The sequence below is a fragment of the Triplophysa rosa genome, linkage group LG1 (assembly GCF_024868665.1).
Source record: "Triplophysa rosa linkage group LG1, Trosa_1v2, whole genome shotgun sequence".
Classification (NCBI taxonomy): domain Eukaryota; kingdom Metazoa; phylum Chordata; class Actinopteri; order Cypriniformes; family Nemacheilidae; genus Triplophysa; species Triplophysa rosa.
In genome coordinates, this window is record NC_079890.1 from 12,681,527 (window position 1) to 12,700,363 (window position 18,837).

Below are 18,837 nucleotides of genomic sequence, written 5' to 3' on the forward strand. Positions count from 1 at the left end.
TGTTTTAAAAAATATTTTAGAAATTTTATGACTTTGACCAAATAATAAAGAAAAAGCCACTAATAGCAAGCCAGAATAGATGCGATTTCCATACTGTGTAAAAAGTGTTTCACTTTGATTTTTTTGTCTTCTCTGTTTCTCTTTCTTTACACTGACCCTTTTGACACTCATGGGCAGGGGCGGATTTAGTGATTTGGGGGCCCTAGGCAAATCAATGTATGGGGGCCCCAACTATGCACCATTTTACTTTACTGCAACCCTTATTTTTCTTCCTCCTCAAAGCACACAACTTTTCACCCCCAGTCAAAGTGACAGGGGAAAACTAAGCTTAATAAACAACACAGATACTGACTAATTAAAAAATATATAATAATGATTTCAGATTCAGATTATGTAAAAATCTCAATTTTGAAAAATTGACCCATAAGACTGGTTTTGTTATCCAGGGTCACATATAAGCCTTTCTTATAAGACTTTTTCGCCCATAAGTAACCAGTCTAACAAATGAGCAAAGCTCATTCACACCCTACGTTCTCTTGTAGTTCACTGAGCTTTGAACGATTCACTGATCTCTTACATTCTGTGTAAACGAATTGGTTCAAAGGAGTCATTTGTTTGCGAGTCGTTCTGATCGCAATGTGTGTTCATACTGGCGAACTCGCTGTGTACAGAATAACGCTGATTCAACGAGCCAACTTCACAGCTAAAAACATTATAATGATGTACAGCAAGTTAATTTAGGAAATCTTTTCAAGAAATTCAAGAAAATGTAAATTGAACGTAAAACTCCTGAACAGCCGTGAAACACAGCTAATACAGCTCCTAATATAGCTCTTTTACTGAACTCTTCAGCGTCTCACTGCTGGTAACGAAACAGCGCCTCCATTGTTTCGTAACTGCAGTTACAAATGACAATCTGTTTAATAATGCACGCAGTGTTTTTTGTCAAGACACTACATATTTTTGACGACAGTCTTACTGTTCGTTCAGACCACCGCCGTCGAGCGTCAAAAATCACTCTGGCCACCCTGCCAACAACGCTGTAGAAAGAGTCTTGGGCGCGCTGACGCTCTGACGTAGATTGAAATCTTATCTTGTATTTAAAGGGGCCGCAAGCAAACAAGCTTGTTGATCTTGTGCAGACTGACCACAAGAGATTGATCGGTGGAAAGAACTTTATTTGTAGTTACACGTTTGCTAACGAAATAAACCAATTAAAAGCAATTTGTGTGATGTGGCTTTTGTGTTCATGGTTAAGTGCTAGTCTAATTTCAACATTATAGGAGACATTTACTAGCCTCTGTCTTTAATTAACATTAATTTGTGTGCAACCTACATTACAAACTCTCCTGGTCGAAGTGTAATGTTAGCTTTAATGCAGTTGGTCAAAGCAGTGTTATTTTGAGCAAATTAATTTCATTCCCGCTGGAAAACAAGCGTTCTGTTGTTGCATATAAATGTTGCATATAAATAGTTTATTTAATATTCTGCAGCAGTAACACTGTTTTTCATGCTCTGGCGCTAATGTTAGCAGGAAATTCCCGCTTATTTACAGAATATGTATAACGTTAATGCACATCATCAGCAACTCACCAGGAAAACAAACAATCTCAGACACTTTGGTCCACGCATAATTTTTTTTATTTATGTCCCTGTACGCAAACAGGGACGCGTCGTATAGGATTTGGAAACCCGCCACAGCAATTACCAACTTCTCCTCCATTTTGCTTGGGAACTAATGTGGTCGGAACCAAAGTTTACAGGGCTGCTTTCTCTGGAATCATCTCAAGCGATGGACTTCTATGTTCCGATTGGTTGCCGCCGAACCGCGTCATAGCGCATTACCATAAAGTTGACCTGATTTCAACCCTCCTTGACGCCCTCAACGGCCAAGACGCGCCGCGCCGCTCCTCGACGCTGGCTCACATTGAAAATGAATGACTTCCGGCTACTTTGACGCTCTCAAAGGCGGCGGTCTGAACTGAACACACAGTAAGGCGGCACGAAATTTGATTGAAGCGGCCGCCTCCAATTTCTTTATGCAGCAAAATCCCTGATCTGGGATTACTATATACAAAGTGTGCCCCTCTCTCCGTGTTTTTTGTGGTTAACGACCTTTCATGCATTTAAATGTGACCAAATTTCTGTACTAGTGCGTACAGTATGAATCGTTAGCACTGTACTGACGTTATTATATTATGTCTTTATGTGCCCATCGGTCTCGAGCATAAACGGTGCTAATGGAATGGTCCACTCTAATCTATAATGGGGGGAGTGCCTTCGTACAGATGTAATAAAGTAAAACGTGAACAGGGATATCCCGACTATTTTGATGATTACTTGGGGCTCTACGTGGCTGCTGACATGGCTTATTGGTTAAGTCCACCCTTTCCTTTTGGGGGCCCCTGGTAGCTCGGGGCCCCAGGCGATTGCCTACCTTTGCCTAATGGTAAGTCCGCCCCTGCTCATGGGTGACTCATTACTTAATGTTTCTTCATGTGACTGTGGAGTTGAATTTCTATTTACAATTTCCATTCAGTGTTTCAAACATGACGATACTTAGGGATGGGTACCGAAACCCGGTATTAAACGAGCCCCGGGGCAAAATTATGACAGACCGCAGCATCAATAAGCTCCGCCCTTATCGGTTCTGCTTTCGGTCCTCAGGAAAAAAATCTTATATTTTATTGCAACATTAACGTTATCGTGTACATTTTATTTCAACAATAGTTTCTAATTTCCAATAACACCAAGAATTTAGTCTTTGGCGCAAGCATATTCGTTATTCCCAGCAGAGCGCGCGAGGCAGCACGTCACGTGTCTCTCGCGCAGTTTGCGTCTACACAGCGTGCACACACACGAACAGCCGCACAGAAGAAATAAGCTCTTAATTCGCGACGATGGTGGAGAGAACTAAATGTTCAAAAGTGTGGTTACACTTCACCAAAGTTGGTGCTAACAGTGACAATGCTCGTTGCCACAAGTGCAACAAAACCTTTGCTTGTAAGGGTGGAAACACAAGTAATCTGTCAAAGCACCTGTCAAAAGTGCATCATGTACAGACAAAGAGATGCACTGTTTTTTGACTGCTTAGCCCAATCTAGTTCATCTCTTGATGCCCCATCTACATCAGGTATGTATGCTGAATGCTAACAGACGTTACTTGAACTCTGACATTATTTATATAACATATGCTAATGCAATTCACCCTATTTAAAACAACTGTAAATTCGATCTAACTGGTTTCCATAACCTTACGTTAAAACTATGCTAATTCCACATGGGTGAAAGGAAATGACACATTTAATCCATTTTCTATGAACTACTTAATAATCAGCCTATATGTGTAATCATTTATTATTACACTGAGAACTGAAATAATTCTGTGCATTATACACAAAATAAACATGTACAAATAACTATTAAGATTGTGAAATGTTTTTTACACGGCAGCAAACCAACCCACCCCTTCTGATTCCGCTGGTCCATCCCCAAGAAGATGTATCTTTATGTACCGATAAGAATACGGTTAAAGTACCGGACCGATAAGCAGTATCGATAAGAGTAGTAATACCGTTAAAATCTTAATGATACCCATCCGTAACGATAACTGCATGATACCTGATATACTGCTAAATATTAAGTGATTTGTGCATTCAGGTTTTATGAGTGATAAGTCAAAATGTATTATAATTGGATTATAATTTGTGTGTGCGTGTGTAGGTAAAAATTCTGAAGTGGTTTCTGTGCACCCTCGAGCCATGTTCATTCCACGTGAGGGTTGGACTTTCCTGTCTGCAGGTGTGTCATCACTGTGTGTGTGTGTGTGTGTGTGTGTGTGTGTGTGTGCGTGTGCGTGTGCGTGCGTGTGTGTGTGTGTGCGTGTGCGCGTGCCTGTGTGTGAGAGAGTCAGGGGAGTAAAAACAGTTCACTTTATTGGGGTTTCCTGCTGATATTTTTTAATCCTCGAGTAGTTTTCATTGTTTTTGTTTGCTGATGTGTTCATATAGTGTTTGTGTGTGTGAGGAACAATGTGAGCATTCTTCCCTGAGGTGGCCTTGTCACATCCGCTCGAGATGTGTCCTGCTGCTTCCAGAAAGAGAACAGAGAGAGAGGCTAGAATGAGGACAAAGTCATCTCTCGTTCACTGCCCTTCTAGTAGCCTCTGTACCACAGGCTAACCTCAGATCACCTCACAATCCTTCACTCTATCCTTTCCTACAAGCTCTTACATTGCTAGCTGATACAGTTTTGTAACCCAAACCATCATTCCCACAAGGCCTTGCAACCTCTTTCTAAATAGCTCCACCAGTCAATACCCACTATGAATAAATATCTTTTCCTGGAAGCCCTCTTCCTGAGGAGATACAAGCATCCATTCTAGAACTAGAGCCACGCTGTAGTTTTGAGAGGTTTGTTGCTACCTTTTTATTGTAAGAACTGCATTGAAAGGAGAGAGGGAATAAGGGGGACAATGGGTTTAGGACACCCACAAACTTTCAAATCACCCACATGAACATCACAGACCAATATGCGTGAACCATGTGTTCTAACTGCGAGCCCACGAGTACATAGTTTATCAGTTGTGCTCGCTTTTGAGTCTGTGTCAATATAGAACCAAGAGGTATCTTTGTAGCCTTATTTTTATTTTACCTCAGTTCAACTGGATGTTTAATCACATCAGTCATGCTAGGAGCCTGTATGTGTGTGGACAGATCTGGTAACTGAGCACCTGGTTATGAAGCTGTTGATTTTGTGCATCTATGTTTACACTGTCTTTCTAAGAAACACAAAGATCAGACGCTCTTTAACTGATCAACTGCGGTACCCATTCACTTCTTTTGTATGTACACAAAACCAATGCAAGTCAATGGGATCCGCTGTTGTTCGTTTTCCAACATATTTTAAATGATCTTTTGTGTTCTGCAGAAGAAAGAGAGTCACACAGGTTTGAAATGATAAGCGGGTGAGTAAATGACAGAATTTACATTTATTTGTGAACTATCACTTTAACAGCAAGCGACTTTGTTGCTCTGTGTCGCACATGTCTTTCTGTGAGGTCTTTCAATAAAAATAAAAATATTTGATCACTTATCATTTACTCACCCTCATGTCATTCCAAACCTGTGTGACTTTCTTCTGCACACAAAACAAAGATATTTTGAAGAATGTTGGTGACCAAACAACACTGGCCCCTATCGACTTCCATTGAATGCACACAAAAGCACTGAGCCATTTCTCAAAATAGCCTTTTTTGTGTTCATAAACCCATAAAAGGATGAATGATGACAGAATTCTTTTACTTTGAGGGACTATACATTTATATTGCCAGAACTCACAAAATACACATATACATGATCAATAAAAACCACATGTACTACATGTACTGTTTAATGATGACTATTTCAACAGTCTAGTACTGGCCCTAGGGCATCCCTGTTGTTGAGTGTTTGCCGTTATTGTTTCTGCGTCAAATATCAGCAAATGTTAAAAAAGCATTAACAGAGATTGCCTCAAGCCAGAGTACTTGGGATTTCCAAGAACTGACAGTGGCTAAAGCCCTATTCGCACGGGATTAGTATTATCTGGGGACCTCTGGTCATTTGTAATAATTGCAGAGATTGTCTGTGATCATGTTGCGCATTCGCACTGGATAAGTGAACTCTGTGATTTTACTCGAATTTACTGACTTATCTCCCGGAAATGACGTGAAGACACTTCCCTCTTTCTAAACATGGCACGAAAGAGAGCTTAACACGGATGCGCTGTCTGACAGAGATTCACCGACGCAGCCTTTAGCCCGTTACTGTACACACCAGGCTGGACCTCGCGTTGCGTTTTGCCGCGTCCCACAGTTTAGAAGCTGTCTATCTTCATTGAACATGTCAAAGCAACTGTTTCAAATCGCGCGAATAAGAGCGTGATTACATAATGTAACGCTAGACAAAGGATGTCAAAACAAACGGATGCTGCGTTAATTGCGTTAAATATTTTTCACGCGTTAATTTGAAATAATTAATCGCATGCGTTAACGCGTTACCGTTGACAGCCCTACTTGAAAGTCTTGTCGTTGTAGGTATAGTTGTATGTAAACAGAAGAATGTTCCTTACCGCATGCTGCCATGCATGTCAGCCATCTCCATATATTCCTTCTTTTTTGTTTCGCTCTTCTGATCCTGTCATGTTTTTTTACAGTGAATATTTTCTCTCTGCCAATATTATTGTTGTCTGGTATGTAGCGACATAACCCAGCACCCAAAATACTGTGAAAACACTCCAACGCAGCTTCCATTCTTTGCGAAAGATGACTGAAAAGGCGCACAGAAGCCTTGAAAAAATGAGATACGATCCCGCCAAATCTTGTTCAAAATTTCTAATCGCAGAGATGCCGATTCGCACTAGACTAATATTATCACAGGACCTCTGTGTTCGTCAAAATATGGTAGGTAATTTGTGGGGGAATTTTTACTTGACAAATTACAGACATGGCCGTTTCGCACGGGATTAAGATCACAGACAATCTCTGCGATTATTACAAATGACCAGAGGTCCCCAGCTAATACTAATCCTGTGCGAATAGGATATAAGACTGGTTTTACAGGTTATGAAGTAATGCACTTTAATTATGCTGTCACATCACTGCGGTGACAGAAAGGAAGTGACTTGACTGGGTTTTCTTTGACTGACACTGTTGCCAACATGCTTCTCATTCCTAATTAGATGTACACGTGTGTGGCTATTATTTTTTCTGCGTAATATATAGAAAAACAAGTTCTGTATTGATTAAGTGCAATACAGCCAAACTGCAGAGATCCGGAAGTGTCTGTTCAACCACTCAGCTGATGCTGGATATATATTCGATTAACTTACACTTTAGCTGATGCTCCAGTCACATACAGTATACACTTCTCTGACACCGCCATCTCACACACACACACATTAAAAAGAGTAGTAACATCCAACCAACACTCCCATTTTACTTTAGCTGTTGCACACACATACAGAATAAAACATGCACACACTCTAATGACTTGATAGTCCACAAACAGTATTTTTTGGAGTATATTGCGGAGAATATAGTATGGTGGGTGCTGGTGTTTGTTTGTGCATGCGTTAGGGTGAGTCAGCAAACTAGTCAAAGCATTACATACACACATACACTCAGAGTCTGTACCGCAATGTGAGCTCATCCTCTCAGACATTCTCTTTTATGTGACAGAGAAGCTGCTGGGTGGATTATGGGTCCTGCTGACACAGATGCGAGAGATGCCAATACGCACACTGCTCACTGTCATCTCCTCCACCTTTCCCTTACTATTAGAGACAAGTGTTATAGCTAAAAGCGGTGGTGTGGATGAAGATGGAGTTTGTGGGATGTCGTCATTGCATCAGTGTGTGTGTGTGGGGTGGGGGGGTCCTGGTAAACCCTACAGTGTGGGGACCAAATGTTATAAAGATAGTAATACCAGTCATTATTGACCTTATGGGGACTGTTTTTGGTTTAATACAGTTTAATTAAGCAAAATGATGTTTATTTGAAAATGTAAAAGTGAATGTTGAAAGAATGTTTGTGTGAGGGTTAGGTTAAGGAATAAGGCGAGGGGATACAATACAAAGTTAGTACAGTATAAAAATCATTGTTTGTAGAAAGTCCCTATAAAACATGGAAACTCGTTGTGTGTTTGCATAGATTTCTGTCAGGTGGAGTTGCGTCTCTTGGCTCACCTGTCGTCTGACCCACAGCTGCTGAGAATCTTTCAGAAACCTGAAGCAGATGCCTTCACCATGCTGGCGGCCCAGTGGTGGGTACACGTTGTTCCATACACAAACAATACAAATGTCCTACTCCCGGCACATTACCATCTCAACAAATGGCATGGTTCAGCTTGTGCCTGCTTGTGGCACAGACAATAGACTGCAACTTAAAGGGATAGTTCACCCAAAAAATGAAAAGGTGGTTACAAACCTGTATACATTTCTTTGTTCTGATGAACACAAAGATATTTTGAAGAATGTTAGAAACTGACATTTCTGGGGCATCCTTGACCCCAAAATTAAATTGGAAGTCATGGTGGGTGCCCCGAAAGTCATTTCACTGACTTCCAGTCATACGCATGCTAATGTCAGACTGAAAACACAAGCTTCTGTGAATTTGTATCACTTGATGACGTGTGACCAATAGACGTTCGATACGCCATGCCATGACCTTTGGAGGAAATGCTAATAATAATGTCACACAATCAAATTTTCTGCAAAACAGCTTTAAAAAACAACAACACTGAAAGTCTAGTGTGACCACAGCGTAAGATGTATATCCCAAACAGTCAACCAGAAGGTGTTTGTAGAATTTTGCAAGCACAACCACACATAAAGAGAAACTGCAAGACTGACAGGAGGACAGAGTGTCCTGCAGTACCAGTCTGTGTGTCCAGTGAACCAGACAGTATAGAGTCCGACACAGAAGAGAGCAAAAGATGAGAGGCATTCAGTCTGATGCTTATGTCCACGGTTACCTTAACACAGGTCGACGGACATGTCCAGACGAAGTGTGATTTGATTCCTGACATGAGCTCAGTTCGTGTGTGTGTATGTCCCTTTATTCTGTCATGATGATGGACTCTATTAACCCATTGCTCTGTTAAGATCATCATAGCATCTAAGTTAACATGCTTATGTGTATTGCTCACGTCTTTGAGCTCACAATTTGTTATAATACAGTGTGAGTGCTGACCTAGCGCTGACCGCTCTATTTTAGCAAGACCTCTGCAGAGCAGCCTTCATTCCCTTGTCAGTCTACAAACACTGATGCCTGCAGCCTACCAGCACTGCTGACACTTTCATTACATAAATGTCTCTGTCTTTTTAGGAAGGGTGTGAGCGAGGACAAAGTGAGTCTGGAGGACAGAGAGCATTCCAAACGTATTGTCTACTCTGTGGTTTATGGAGCTGGTGAGAACTGTTGCCCATAATGCATTCACATCCTCACTACGAAATCAAGTCCCCTAAAGATATCTTAACATGCCATGCCTTAGCATTCCCCTTTACCTTAAAGGTACAGTTCACCCAAAAGTAAAAATTCTGTCATTATTTACTCTTCCTTGAGTTGAGTTCTAATGAACACAGAAAATATATTTGGAAGAATGCTTGTAACAGTTTGTAACAAGGTTCAATACAAAGGAAGGAAGGAGGCGGGAACCGGCGAACATTCACAGTAAACTTTAATCAAAATAAACAAACAATAATCCGTAAATAAAAGGCCGGCCACACAAACATAAATAAAACTTAACATGTCCGGGCCCGGTCCTCTCTCGCCGTATACTCCTGTCGCTCGTCCTTTTATGCTTCCGATCTCCTCCGTGAGAGATGCGGGACCGGTGTAACACGCAGCTGACACTCATTATCACTCGCATCACCTGCCCCGCGTCGTTCACCCACGGCTCTCGCCCCGCCTCCCTCGTCACACAGTTCTTGGCCACCATTGACTAGTAGGACAAAATACAATGGTAGTCAAAAGTACCCCAGAACTGTTTGCTTTCCTACATTCTTCAAAATATCTTTGTGTTCAACAGAACAAAGAAATTTATAAAGCAGTTTTCCCTATTATGGTAGTCAATAGTGGCCAAGAAGTGTTTGGTTACAAGCATTCATGCAAATATATTTCTCTGTGTTCATCAGAGCAAAGAAAGTTATAACGGTTTGAAATGACAAGAGGGTGAGTAAATGATGACAGAATTTTCATTTTTGGGTGAACTATTCCTTTAATGCCAGTTAGTTGGCTGGCATCTGATTTGTAAATTCCATGTGATTAATTACTTAGGACCAACATGACAGTGCCTGATGGCACCACATACAATTTCATACATACAAAAAATATTTAAAATAATATAATAATAATAATACAATAATTAAATTACAAAACACAAATTAAAATCTTTTTATTTGTAGGGAAATTCATTTTGCCTTGTAATAATACATTAACATTGATATGGACCAAGAAATAATGTTATGGCCCAGACTGGCTCACGTTATTGTTCAGAGTGGTTGCTAACAGAGATCTCACAGAATGTGGCCTCCATGACACAACTTCACTAAGAATCGTGTGTGTGGAGTGGAGAGAGAGAGGGACACATGGAAGGTGTGACTGTTCTACTTAGCCATAAATGGGTCAGTTTGAAACATTAAATATTCTTTTCTCATTTATATTTTTTTCAGTCCAGCTTTTTCTCTAGTATCTTGAAGCACAAGCATCACCAGCATGCACTAAAATACACGAGCAATTCCAGCGTTATGGATGTGACATATAAACTCTCAAGCACTGAACCATCTGTTTATATTTGGGTACCCTTGTTGATAGATTTTAAACATCAGAATAATCAGTCTATGCACAAGTTTTCTATTTTAAAAAAGGAAAATAAACATGCGTTGTGGATGTGACAAAAAATGACACGAGAAACTTTGTAGGATTTCTTTGAATTAAAGTGTGCAAACCAGAAGCTAATACCCAACAAATGGAGAAGGGACGACTCTTCACAGAACTTAAAATAGTTTTCATGTGTCCATCATGAGGAATATGTACCGTTATGGATGTGACACTACTGAAAATGACTTAACTTACTACAGAAAATCATGCACTAAAAATAAAACAAATGCTTTAAAAACGTGAAGAGTTTTGTTTCTGATCCACCACATGTTGACATCTGTGCTATTAGTATAGAAAAAACAGTAGTATCATTTTTTCATGGTAAGATTGACATTTTCACGAAATTGCCCATGTGCGTCAGTGTTAAATTGCTGAAAAATAGATATATTGGAGTCTTTCAAAGGCGCTAGGCATGATGTGATAGAAACATTTTCATTTTTACCACATCTCATAAAAACTGATAAAGAGTTAGCAAGGGAGGGAGGGTAAGCATGATGAATGACTCAGCGCTGTTAGAATACGAAAGTGAGTGAGAGGAGGGGGCGAGAGAGTCATAGTGTCAGCATATGTTGATAATCTTGCAGAAAGCGGCAGATTACCATGGTTACCGAATACTTAAAGGAAACGTTGCATAGAAGACGATCGAAAACACACACACATGAGAAGGGGGTGGACACACACAACTGGGTCAGATATAAGAGGCTAACTATTGAACGTCCTGGAGAGAAGGATGATTTAGAGCAGACGTGGAGTAATTAGGAAAAGGAGAAGCACTAGAGGGCAAATGACCTCGCCCAGTCAGAATGCACAGACTCTTCATCACTTCTGCCTGCTTGCTACCGCCGTCATCTCTCTACTTACATGATATATTCTCTCTCACTCTCGCTTTGTGTCTAGAAATAATCTCAATTACAGGCAGACGGAAGGTCAGAGAAAATGAGCCTGAGTCTCGCTGGTACATGAACTCAGTCCTACTTTATTAGTCAATGCATAAAGCAAGTAGCATGGGTTTTAAACATGTCATGGTGTCAGCTTATTCATAAATACACATTACATTGCAACTTGCACAAGTTGGACTATGGATGTGAATGAGACCTCACATTTGATACCATTAAAATATCTTAAGATGTGGCCTGATGCATGATGAATCTAAGGATGTGGGAATATGGGGTGGCAACCACTCGCAATACACCAGCGTCATGGCATTTTACGTAGATGAGCACCACTTACATCGTCTTCCGAAAATGAATCTACTTGCAAATCTTGTTGCTTTTATTTACCATGTGTTGTGATTGCACATTTGTGAAATCAATATGTGAAAGTCAGTGCCCTCCAGTTGTTGTCATGGTGGTTGTTGTCATAGCAACATTGGGAGACTCGTTTTAAACCTCTTTTTTAACAGCAGTTTGCTCCTCATATCTTGTTTTATCTAACCTTGTGCTTTTTTGAGCTTGGTATATTTCTGTCCTCTCTCGCTGTTGTCCACTATCTGTGACACATTCACTCACTCTCTCTCTCTCTCTGGCTCCCTTACACTCAGGAAGAGAGCGGTTGTCTGGCATTCTGGGAGTGAGCGCAGAGGAGGCCAGTTGTTTTCAGGACGCTTTCCTGCAGACCTACAGAGAAGTACAGGCTTTCATCCAACACACCATCCAGCACTGCCACAAACACGGTGTGTGACACGGAGAGGAAAAAGACAGATATAGTGGCTCACAGTGTGCATCCATGAAATTAGTGGTCTGGATGTAGCATTATGCAAAAAGCATTATACGGTCAATAAGATAAAATGACTAGTATTCGACTGATCATGTCACCCCAAGATGCCAGTCCAGCTCTGTGTAAAATAAACAGGCTTATGTTAGGCTGCTCATATAACTGAATTAATTATAACATGTGAGTGCACATGATTTAAAATATATATGGAAGTCGTTCTACAGAATTCGTGCAAACTGCTTTCCCACATGAAAAAAACACATTTAAAAAGCATTCAGGATATTCAAATCTTAGTTGTTTACTAAGACCCTTCTATGATCTATTGAAACCCACAATATTTATAATATCAGTAAGCTTAATATATATAAAATGATCATTTATTGGGTACTTTCAATTGTGAGATTGGTGTCCCAAACCCCTAAATTTCAATTTCTGAAAATTATATTAAAAATGATATAAAATGTTTTTTAAAAAGTGAAGTTCAAATAAATATTTATTTTATTTTTAAATGATTAAACTTTATGTAAAAAAATGTGTCCCGGATTTTCATGTCACTACCGAAACAGTGTATGATTTAGTCCATTGGCTGAGACTGATTTTAGCCACATCCCTACATTTTTGATCAAGAATTATTACTGTGTCCCTCTCTCTAATAAGCTACATGGTGAGTAGATCGGTCTTATCATTTTGAAGTAAATGTGTTCAAAATCTGTGTGTAACATTAAGGAACGTCACTACCAAACATCTTGTTTCTGCAATTAAGCTTACTTTTTTGGGCATTATTCCATAAAGTTTTGTACATCTGTTCAGAACTGTGCTTGCTAACCATGTGCTGATTAGCATCTTTGAGCTAGGCTCAAAAGTATTTAAAAATTGTCACTACCAAAACAGTAACGACCGAAACGTATCACTGGGTATCATTGTTTCGGTATTGACAAAAAATGTTTGGTAGTGACAAAAAGGAACACTTAATCCTTTATTTGGGGAAATAAACAAAACTCTGTACAATTATGCAAATCATTAGTATTTTAGTATGTTTTAGTAGTGATGTAGTATGTGAGCCCTGTAGGTTTTCTATTAGATATTTACCGTCAGATGTGTGTATGCTGTAGGTGCTGGCTGCGTATGTGCAACATAGTTATTTTTATTAACATAAAATGTTGAAAGTCTGATTCAGCAAATTAAAAATTGTGATCACTACCAAAACATTACCATCACTACTGAAAATGTGTGTGTCACGACCGAAACAAGGGATGTTTTGTGAAAAATAAAGTATATTAAATGAACTCAACTATGATGTTAGGATAGTGTTTGGTTCAATGTACACTCACCTAAAGGATTATTAGGAACACCATACTAATACGGTGTTTGACCCCCTTTCGCCTTCAGAACTGCCTTAATTCTACGTGGCATTGATTCAACAAGGTGCTGAAAGCATTCTTTAGAAATGTTGGCCCATATTGATAGGATAGCATCTTGCAGTTGATGGAGATTTGTGGGATGCACATCCAGGGCACGAAGCTCCCGTTCCACCACATCCCAAAGATGTTCTATCGGGTTGAGATCTGGTGACTGTGGGGGCCATTCTAGTACAGTGAACTCATTGTCATGTTCAAGAAACCAATTTGAAATGATTCGAGCTTTGTGACATGGTGCATTATCCTGCTGGAAGTAGCCATTAGAGGATGGGTACATGGTGGTCATAAAGGGATGGACATGGTCAGAAACAATGCTCAGGTAGGCCGTGGCATTTAAACGATGCCCAATTGGCACTAAGGGGCCTAAAGTGTGCCAAGAAAACATCCCCCACACCATTACACCACCACCACCAGCCTGCACAGTGGTAACAAGGCATGATGGATCCATGTTCTCATTCTGTTTACGCCAAATTCTGACTCTACCATTTGAATGTCTCAACAGAAATCGAGACTCATCAGACCAGGCAACATTTTTCCAGTCTTCAACTGTCCAATTTTGGTGAGCTCGTGCAAATTGTAGCCTCTTTTTCCTATTTGTAGTGGAGATGAGTGGTACCCGGTGGGGTCTTCTGCTGTTGTAGCCCATCTGCCTCAAGGTTGTGCGTGTTGTGGCTTCACAAATGCTTTGCTGCATACCTCGGTTGTAACGAGTGGTTATTTCAGTCAAAGTTGCTCTTCTATCAGCTTGAATCAGTCGGCCCATTCTCCTCTGACCTCTAGCATCAACAAGGCATTTTCGCCCACAGGACTGCCGCATACTGGATGTTTTTCCCTTTTCACACCATTCTTTGTAAACCCTAGAAATGGTTGTGCGTGAAAATCCCAGTAACTGAGCAGATTGTGAAATACTCAGACCGGCCCGTCTGGCACCAACAACCATGCCACGCTCAAAATTGCTTAAATCACCTTTCTTTCCCATTCTGACATTCAGTTTGGAGTTCAGGAGATTGTCTTGACCAGGACCACACCCCTAAATGCATTGAAGCAACTGCCATGTGATTGGTTGATTAGATAATTGCATTAATGAGAAATTGAACAGGTGTTCCTAATAATCCTTTAGGTGAGTGTATATAAACTAATGAATCCTTAACTTTGAAATTGGTATGATCAATTGTATGCCTTTTACAAAGAAAGATTGGATTCAAAATACAACAAATCTCATAAATTACACTTGAAATATTGTTAAAAATTGTAACTGTTATTGATTTACATGTGAAAACATTTTTTTAAATGGCATAAAATATATTTAAAAAGTAGATTTAAACAAAATCTAATATGTAAATATAATCCTTCTTATTAAATTATATATTCTTGTGTTTCGGTAGTGACACAATTTGGGGAGATCAAGAATATTTCAAAACTTTCTGAAATTACAATATGAAAATGAACTGCATAATTACTAGAAATGTGTACCTTTGATATTATACAATTTGCATCCATAAAAAAATCTGGGAACAATTTTTTTTCAAGATGTTTACAACTCTAATTCTGCACCAATTCTGTAGAATGGCCCATATATATATTTTTTATAATAGTTCAATATACTATTTTTAGTACAACATTGAATAAGTGCAGTTTTGAGATATTCACCAAAGTGCCAACAGTAGGACAGCAGCTGAGACTTGGCATACATTCTTGCCATAGAAGAAGCATTTTTGGATTCAGAACGATCCGTTCAGTCAAAGGTTCTTTAAAGAACCATCTCTTTCTTGCCTTTTTATAATCTGAAGAACCTTTATTCACCACAAAGAACCTTTTGTGAAACAGAAAGGTTTTTCTGATGTTGAAGGTTCTTTATGGAACCATTTAGACAAAAACAGTTCTTCTATGGCAGTGGTTCCCAACCTGGGGTCCGCGACCCCTTAGGGGGGCGCCAGAGTTCACATGAGAGGCGCGGGAGATGACATACTTTGAGGTTAAATATAGCTGCATAAATGTTCCACTAATCATTTTAAATAAAAATATTTTTGTATGTTTAAAAAAAATCATGTGCTTACAATGCCAAGATAATGCAGTCAAAAATAGTTATATCTTGTATAAAATAATTATTTCAATTTTTCCTGCTCCATCGGCAGACATTCACACGGGGCTTCATGGTAGCCGGAAGCACTAGCCGGGTTTCCATCCAAAGTTGCGAATTTAGTTAATGCGCAAAATTGGAATATTGCATAAAACATTTGCGAATAAGCACCGTTTCCATCCAACTAGTCAACCGTCACTTCCTAATAAACTGCCACTAAACATCAGTAAGAGAAGCCACTGAATATAATAATTTTCATAATACTTGCGCAAGCAGACGATTACGAAACACAATAAATGCGGTGCTTTTGTGGATGCCTGCTGTTTGGGAAACACAGTCGTGATAGTTCTAAGAGGCAATTACAGAAATACTTTGACGACTTTGCTCAGGCATTTAAGAATGAGCATAACAACATTTCTGATGCTGTGTAACAAGATCAGTACTCTGGTTAGTCAGGTTACGCCGTCTCATAGTGCAGTTAGGTGATTTTTTTGGAGGAATTTATTCAGCAAATGCGTTTCCATCTCCCATTATTTGCATTAACCCTTTTTCGCAAAAATGAAAAACCACCTGAAGCGAGCGTAAAAACTTTTTTTGCGAATTAAGTGTTTTTAATTCGAAATTTGGCGTTTCCATCACTTTGTTCTCATGGGAAACTTCAAAATGCGAATATAACAGAGTGATGGAAACCTCCGCTGTTCTCGCTATGAGACTCACATGAGAAACATCCTCTGTCAGGCGTCAACGTTCGTGTTAAAGGGGTCATTTTATGCGGCTAAAACGAATATTATTGTTTGCTTTAGATGTATTACAATGTGTATACACGATTTAAGGTTAAAAAACGCTGTATTTTCCACATACCGTGCATGTTTGTATCTCCTCTTAGCCCCGCCTCTCTGAAACGCGAGGATATTTTACAAAGCTCATCAAGGTGTGCTATGATTGGCCAGTTAACTACTGCGTAGTGATTGGTGGAATACTGCAATTGTGTGACGGAAATGTAACGCCTCTTACCATATTCGGAACATCAGGTTTCAAATAAAATGTAACCATTCGTTTTTTGTTGACTCATCTTTTGGCAGAGAAAACAAAGAGGCTTTCTTTTGGCAACGGAACACACAGCGTCTCCACGACATGGCTGCTCTGGCGGTGGTACAATGAGATTTACAAGACCGCCCACATTACTTGCGTGTAGATTTGGGCGGTTTTAGTCAAATCACTCCACGAGCTGATGTCAAGTTGTGGGGGTGTGGTTACACGAGACGTTTCAGGCAGGTCTGGGTGAGCATTCGCTTCTAGATAAAATACATCTTTTGTTCCGACACTTAAATTTTTGCAATTTCACGTGTCTAATACATGCATGGGCAACTTATAACACACAAAAGACAAAGAAAAACACGTACTTCTGGCAAATGACTCCTTTAACATAAAAATCAAAAGGAAACATAGCAGAGAAACGTAAATGCGGTGATTCTTCGTCAGAAATAAAGGAAAAAGTTTAGGTTTATGACAAAACCTACGTAAATTTAGGTTTTATTGAAGGACAAGACAAGTCTCGGGCAGAATGTGTGTTATGTAGTGAAAAATTGGTAAACGACAGCATGAAACCAAGCAAAATGAAAATATACCTGGTCAAAATAAGCAGTAATTGACAGTAGCCTGCATCTCTTTATGCAAGTACAGCAATGTTAATGTTTAACAGTTCTTTCATAACGTTCAGTATACTCTGTATGTTCATACAATAACCTGAAAATAGACTGAAACAACCTGAAAAATCACCTGAAAATTTATTTGAGTATTCAAGTAAAAATGTCATTAAAATCTTTTATATTACTCATATTTAACCATTTCATTTAATTTATTATTAAATTATTTAATTTCATTGATTTATATTTACTGTCTATATATGTGTGTTTGAGTAGCAATTATGTGTGTATACACACACACACATATATGAGGGTTGGGGGGCTCCGATTGTCATATATGTACGTGGGGGGGTCCCAGGGAAAAAAGGTTGGGAACCACTGTTCTATGGCATCGTGAAGCACCTTTATCTTTTTTCTGTATCTTTGTATCATCATCTAAACTCAGGGGTGTAATTTCCACTGGGGACAGGGGGGACATGTCCCCCTCACTTTTCAAATCCAGTTTGTGTATCCCTCACTTTCAAATTTGTTTGTAATGATTTTTTTTAACCACACGCCATCATCGCCACGGAGAAGTACTAGGACCGAGCAGAACACAGAGAGTGTGAGCCTGTCTATGTGTGCGTCGCGTGCACTCTAAAAATAGATAATTGAAAGAGTTCAATCACGTGGTTTTGATTTGAATTTAATAGAAATTTGTTTTTACTGGTCGTTGTTTTGGCTATGTTAAGCTGTTTCCTTGTAATGGAGTTCTATGGGGAAGAAACGCGTATGCGTGATCGTTTAATAAGGACTCGTTCTTTTATTAATAGCAGTTATTGTTTATGACAAGGAAAACGAAACGTGGGCTTCCCTGGTCGTTGTTTAGGTATGTTAAACCTCGTCAAGCATTTTAGAAAGTCATCCGGCTCGTCTCCTTCCAACCGCAGATTACAAGGTTTACAAGCCATGTTTTCCTCCGTTTCTCAGTCAATACTCGCATTTCCCCCTTCATGAACATCTACTTTTGCTACACAATAAATGACGTTTTGAATATATGACATTTTAATTCAGTGTATGTCACAAGATTCCCAAAAGAAGACAGATCATATCCTTAGGCTAATGCTGGAATTTACAGAAGAAAGCAGACTTCAGTGTGAACTATTGTGGGCCCAAAACGTATTTATACATTTAAGCCTCTTTAAATGTAAAAATGTGTAAATGTCATTGTATTTGATAAAATACTGAAATGTGTTTGTAAGTATTTAGGGACTCTCCATGTCAAACACAGTGAAACCTGTCCACAGTGAAAACGATGAAATATTGCCTATAGTTATTTTGCTAGGACTTTATGAACTTGACATACAGTACATGCCATAATGTCAACATCAACTTAAAGCTACCTTGAGGCCAGTTACATTTACATTTATTTATTTGGCAGACGCTTTTATCCAAAGCGACTTACAAGTAGGAGAGCATATAAACATTTTGTCAACACGCTAAACAGTGTTTACAAGGCCATGCTACTTGGGGGGATTAAAGCGTTTGTTAAAGTTTGTTAAAACGAATTGCAAACACGTG

General features: G+C 39.4%; 1 protein-coding gene across 1 annotated transcript in view; it reads left to right on the top strand.

Annotated features, from left to right (window-relative positions):
* Positions 1 to 18,837, top strand: part of poln (polymerase (DNA directed) nu) — a 42,915-nt gene that overhangs the window by 19,408 nt on the left and 4,670 nt on the right. Inside the window, exons 17-20 of the mRNA XM_057363389.1 lie at positions 3,724 to 3,801; positions 7,691 to 7,802; positions 8,867 to 8,949; positions 11,961 to 12,092. Of these exons, the coding sequence (XP_057219372.1) occupies positions 3,724 to 3,801; positions 7,691 to 7,802; positions 8,867 to 8,949; positions 11,961 to 12,092 (405 nt within the window). The remainder of the gene's footprint in view (positions 1 to 3,723; positions 3,802 to 7,690; positions 7,803 to 8,866; positions 8,950 to 11,960; positions 12,093 to 18,837) is intronic.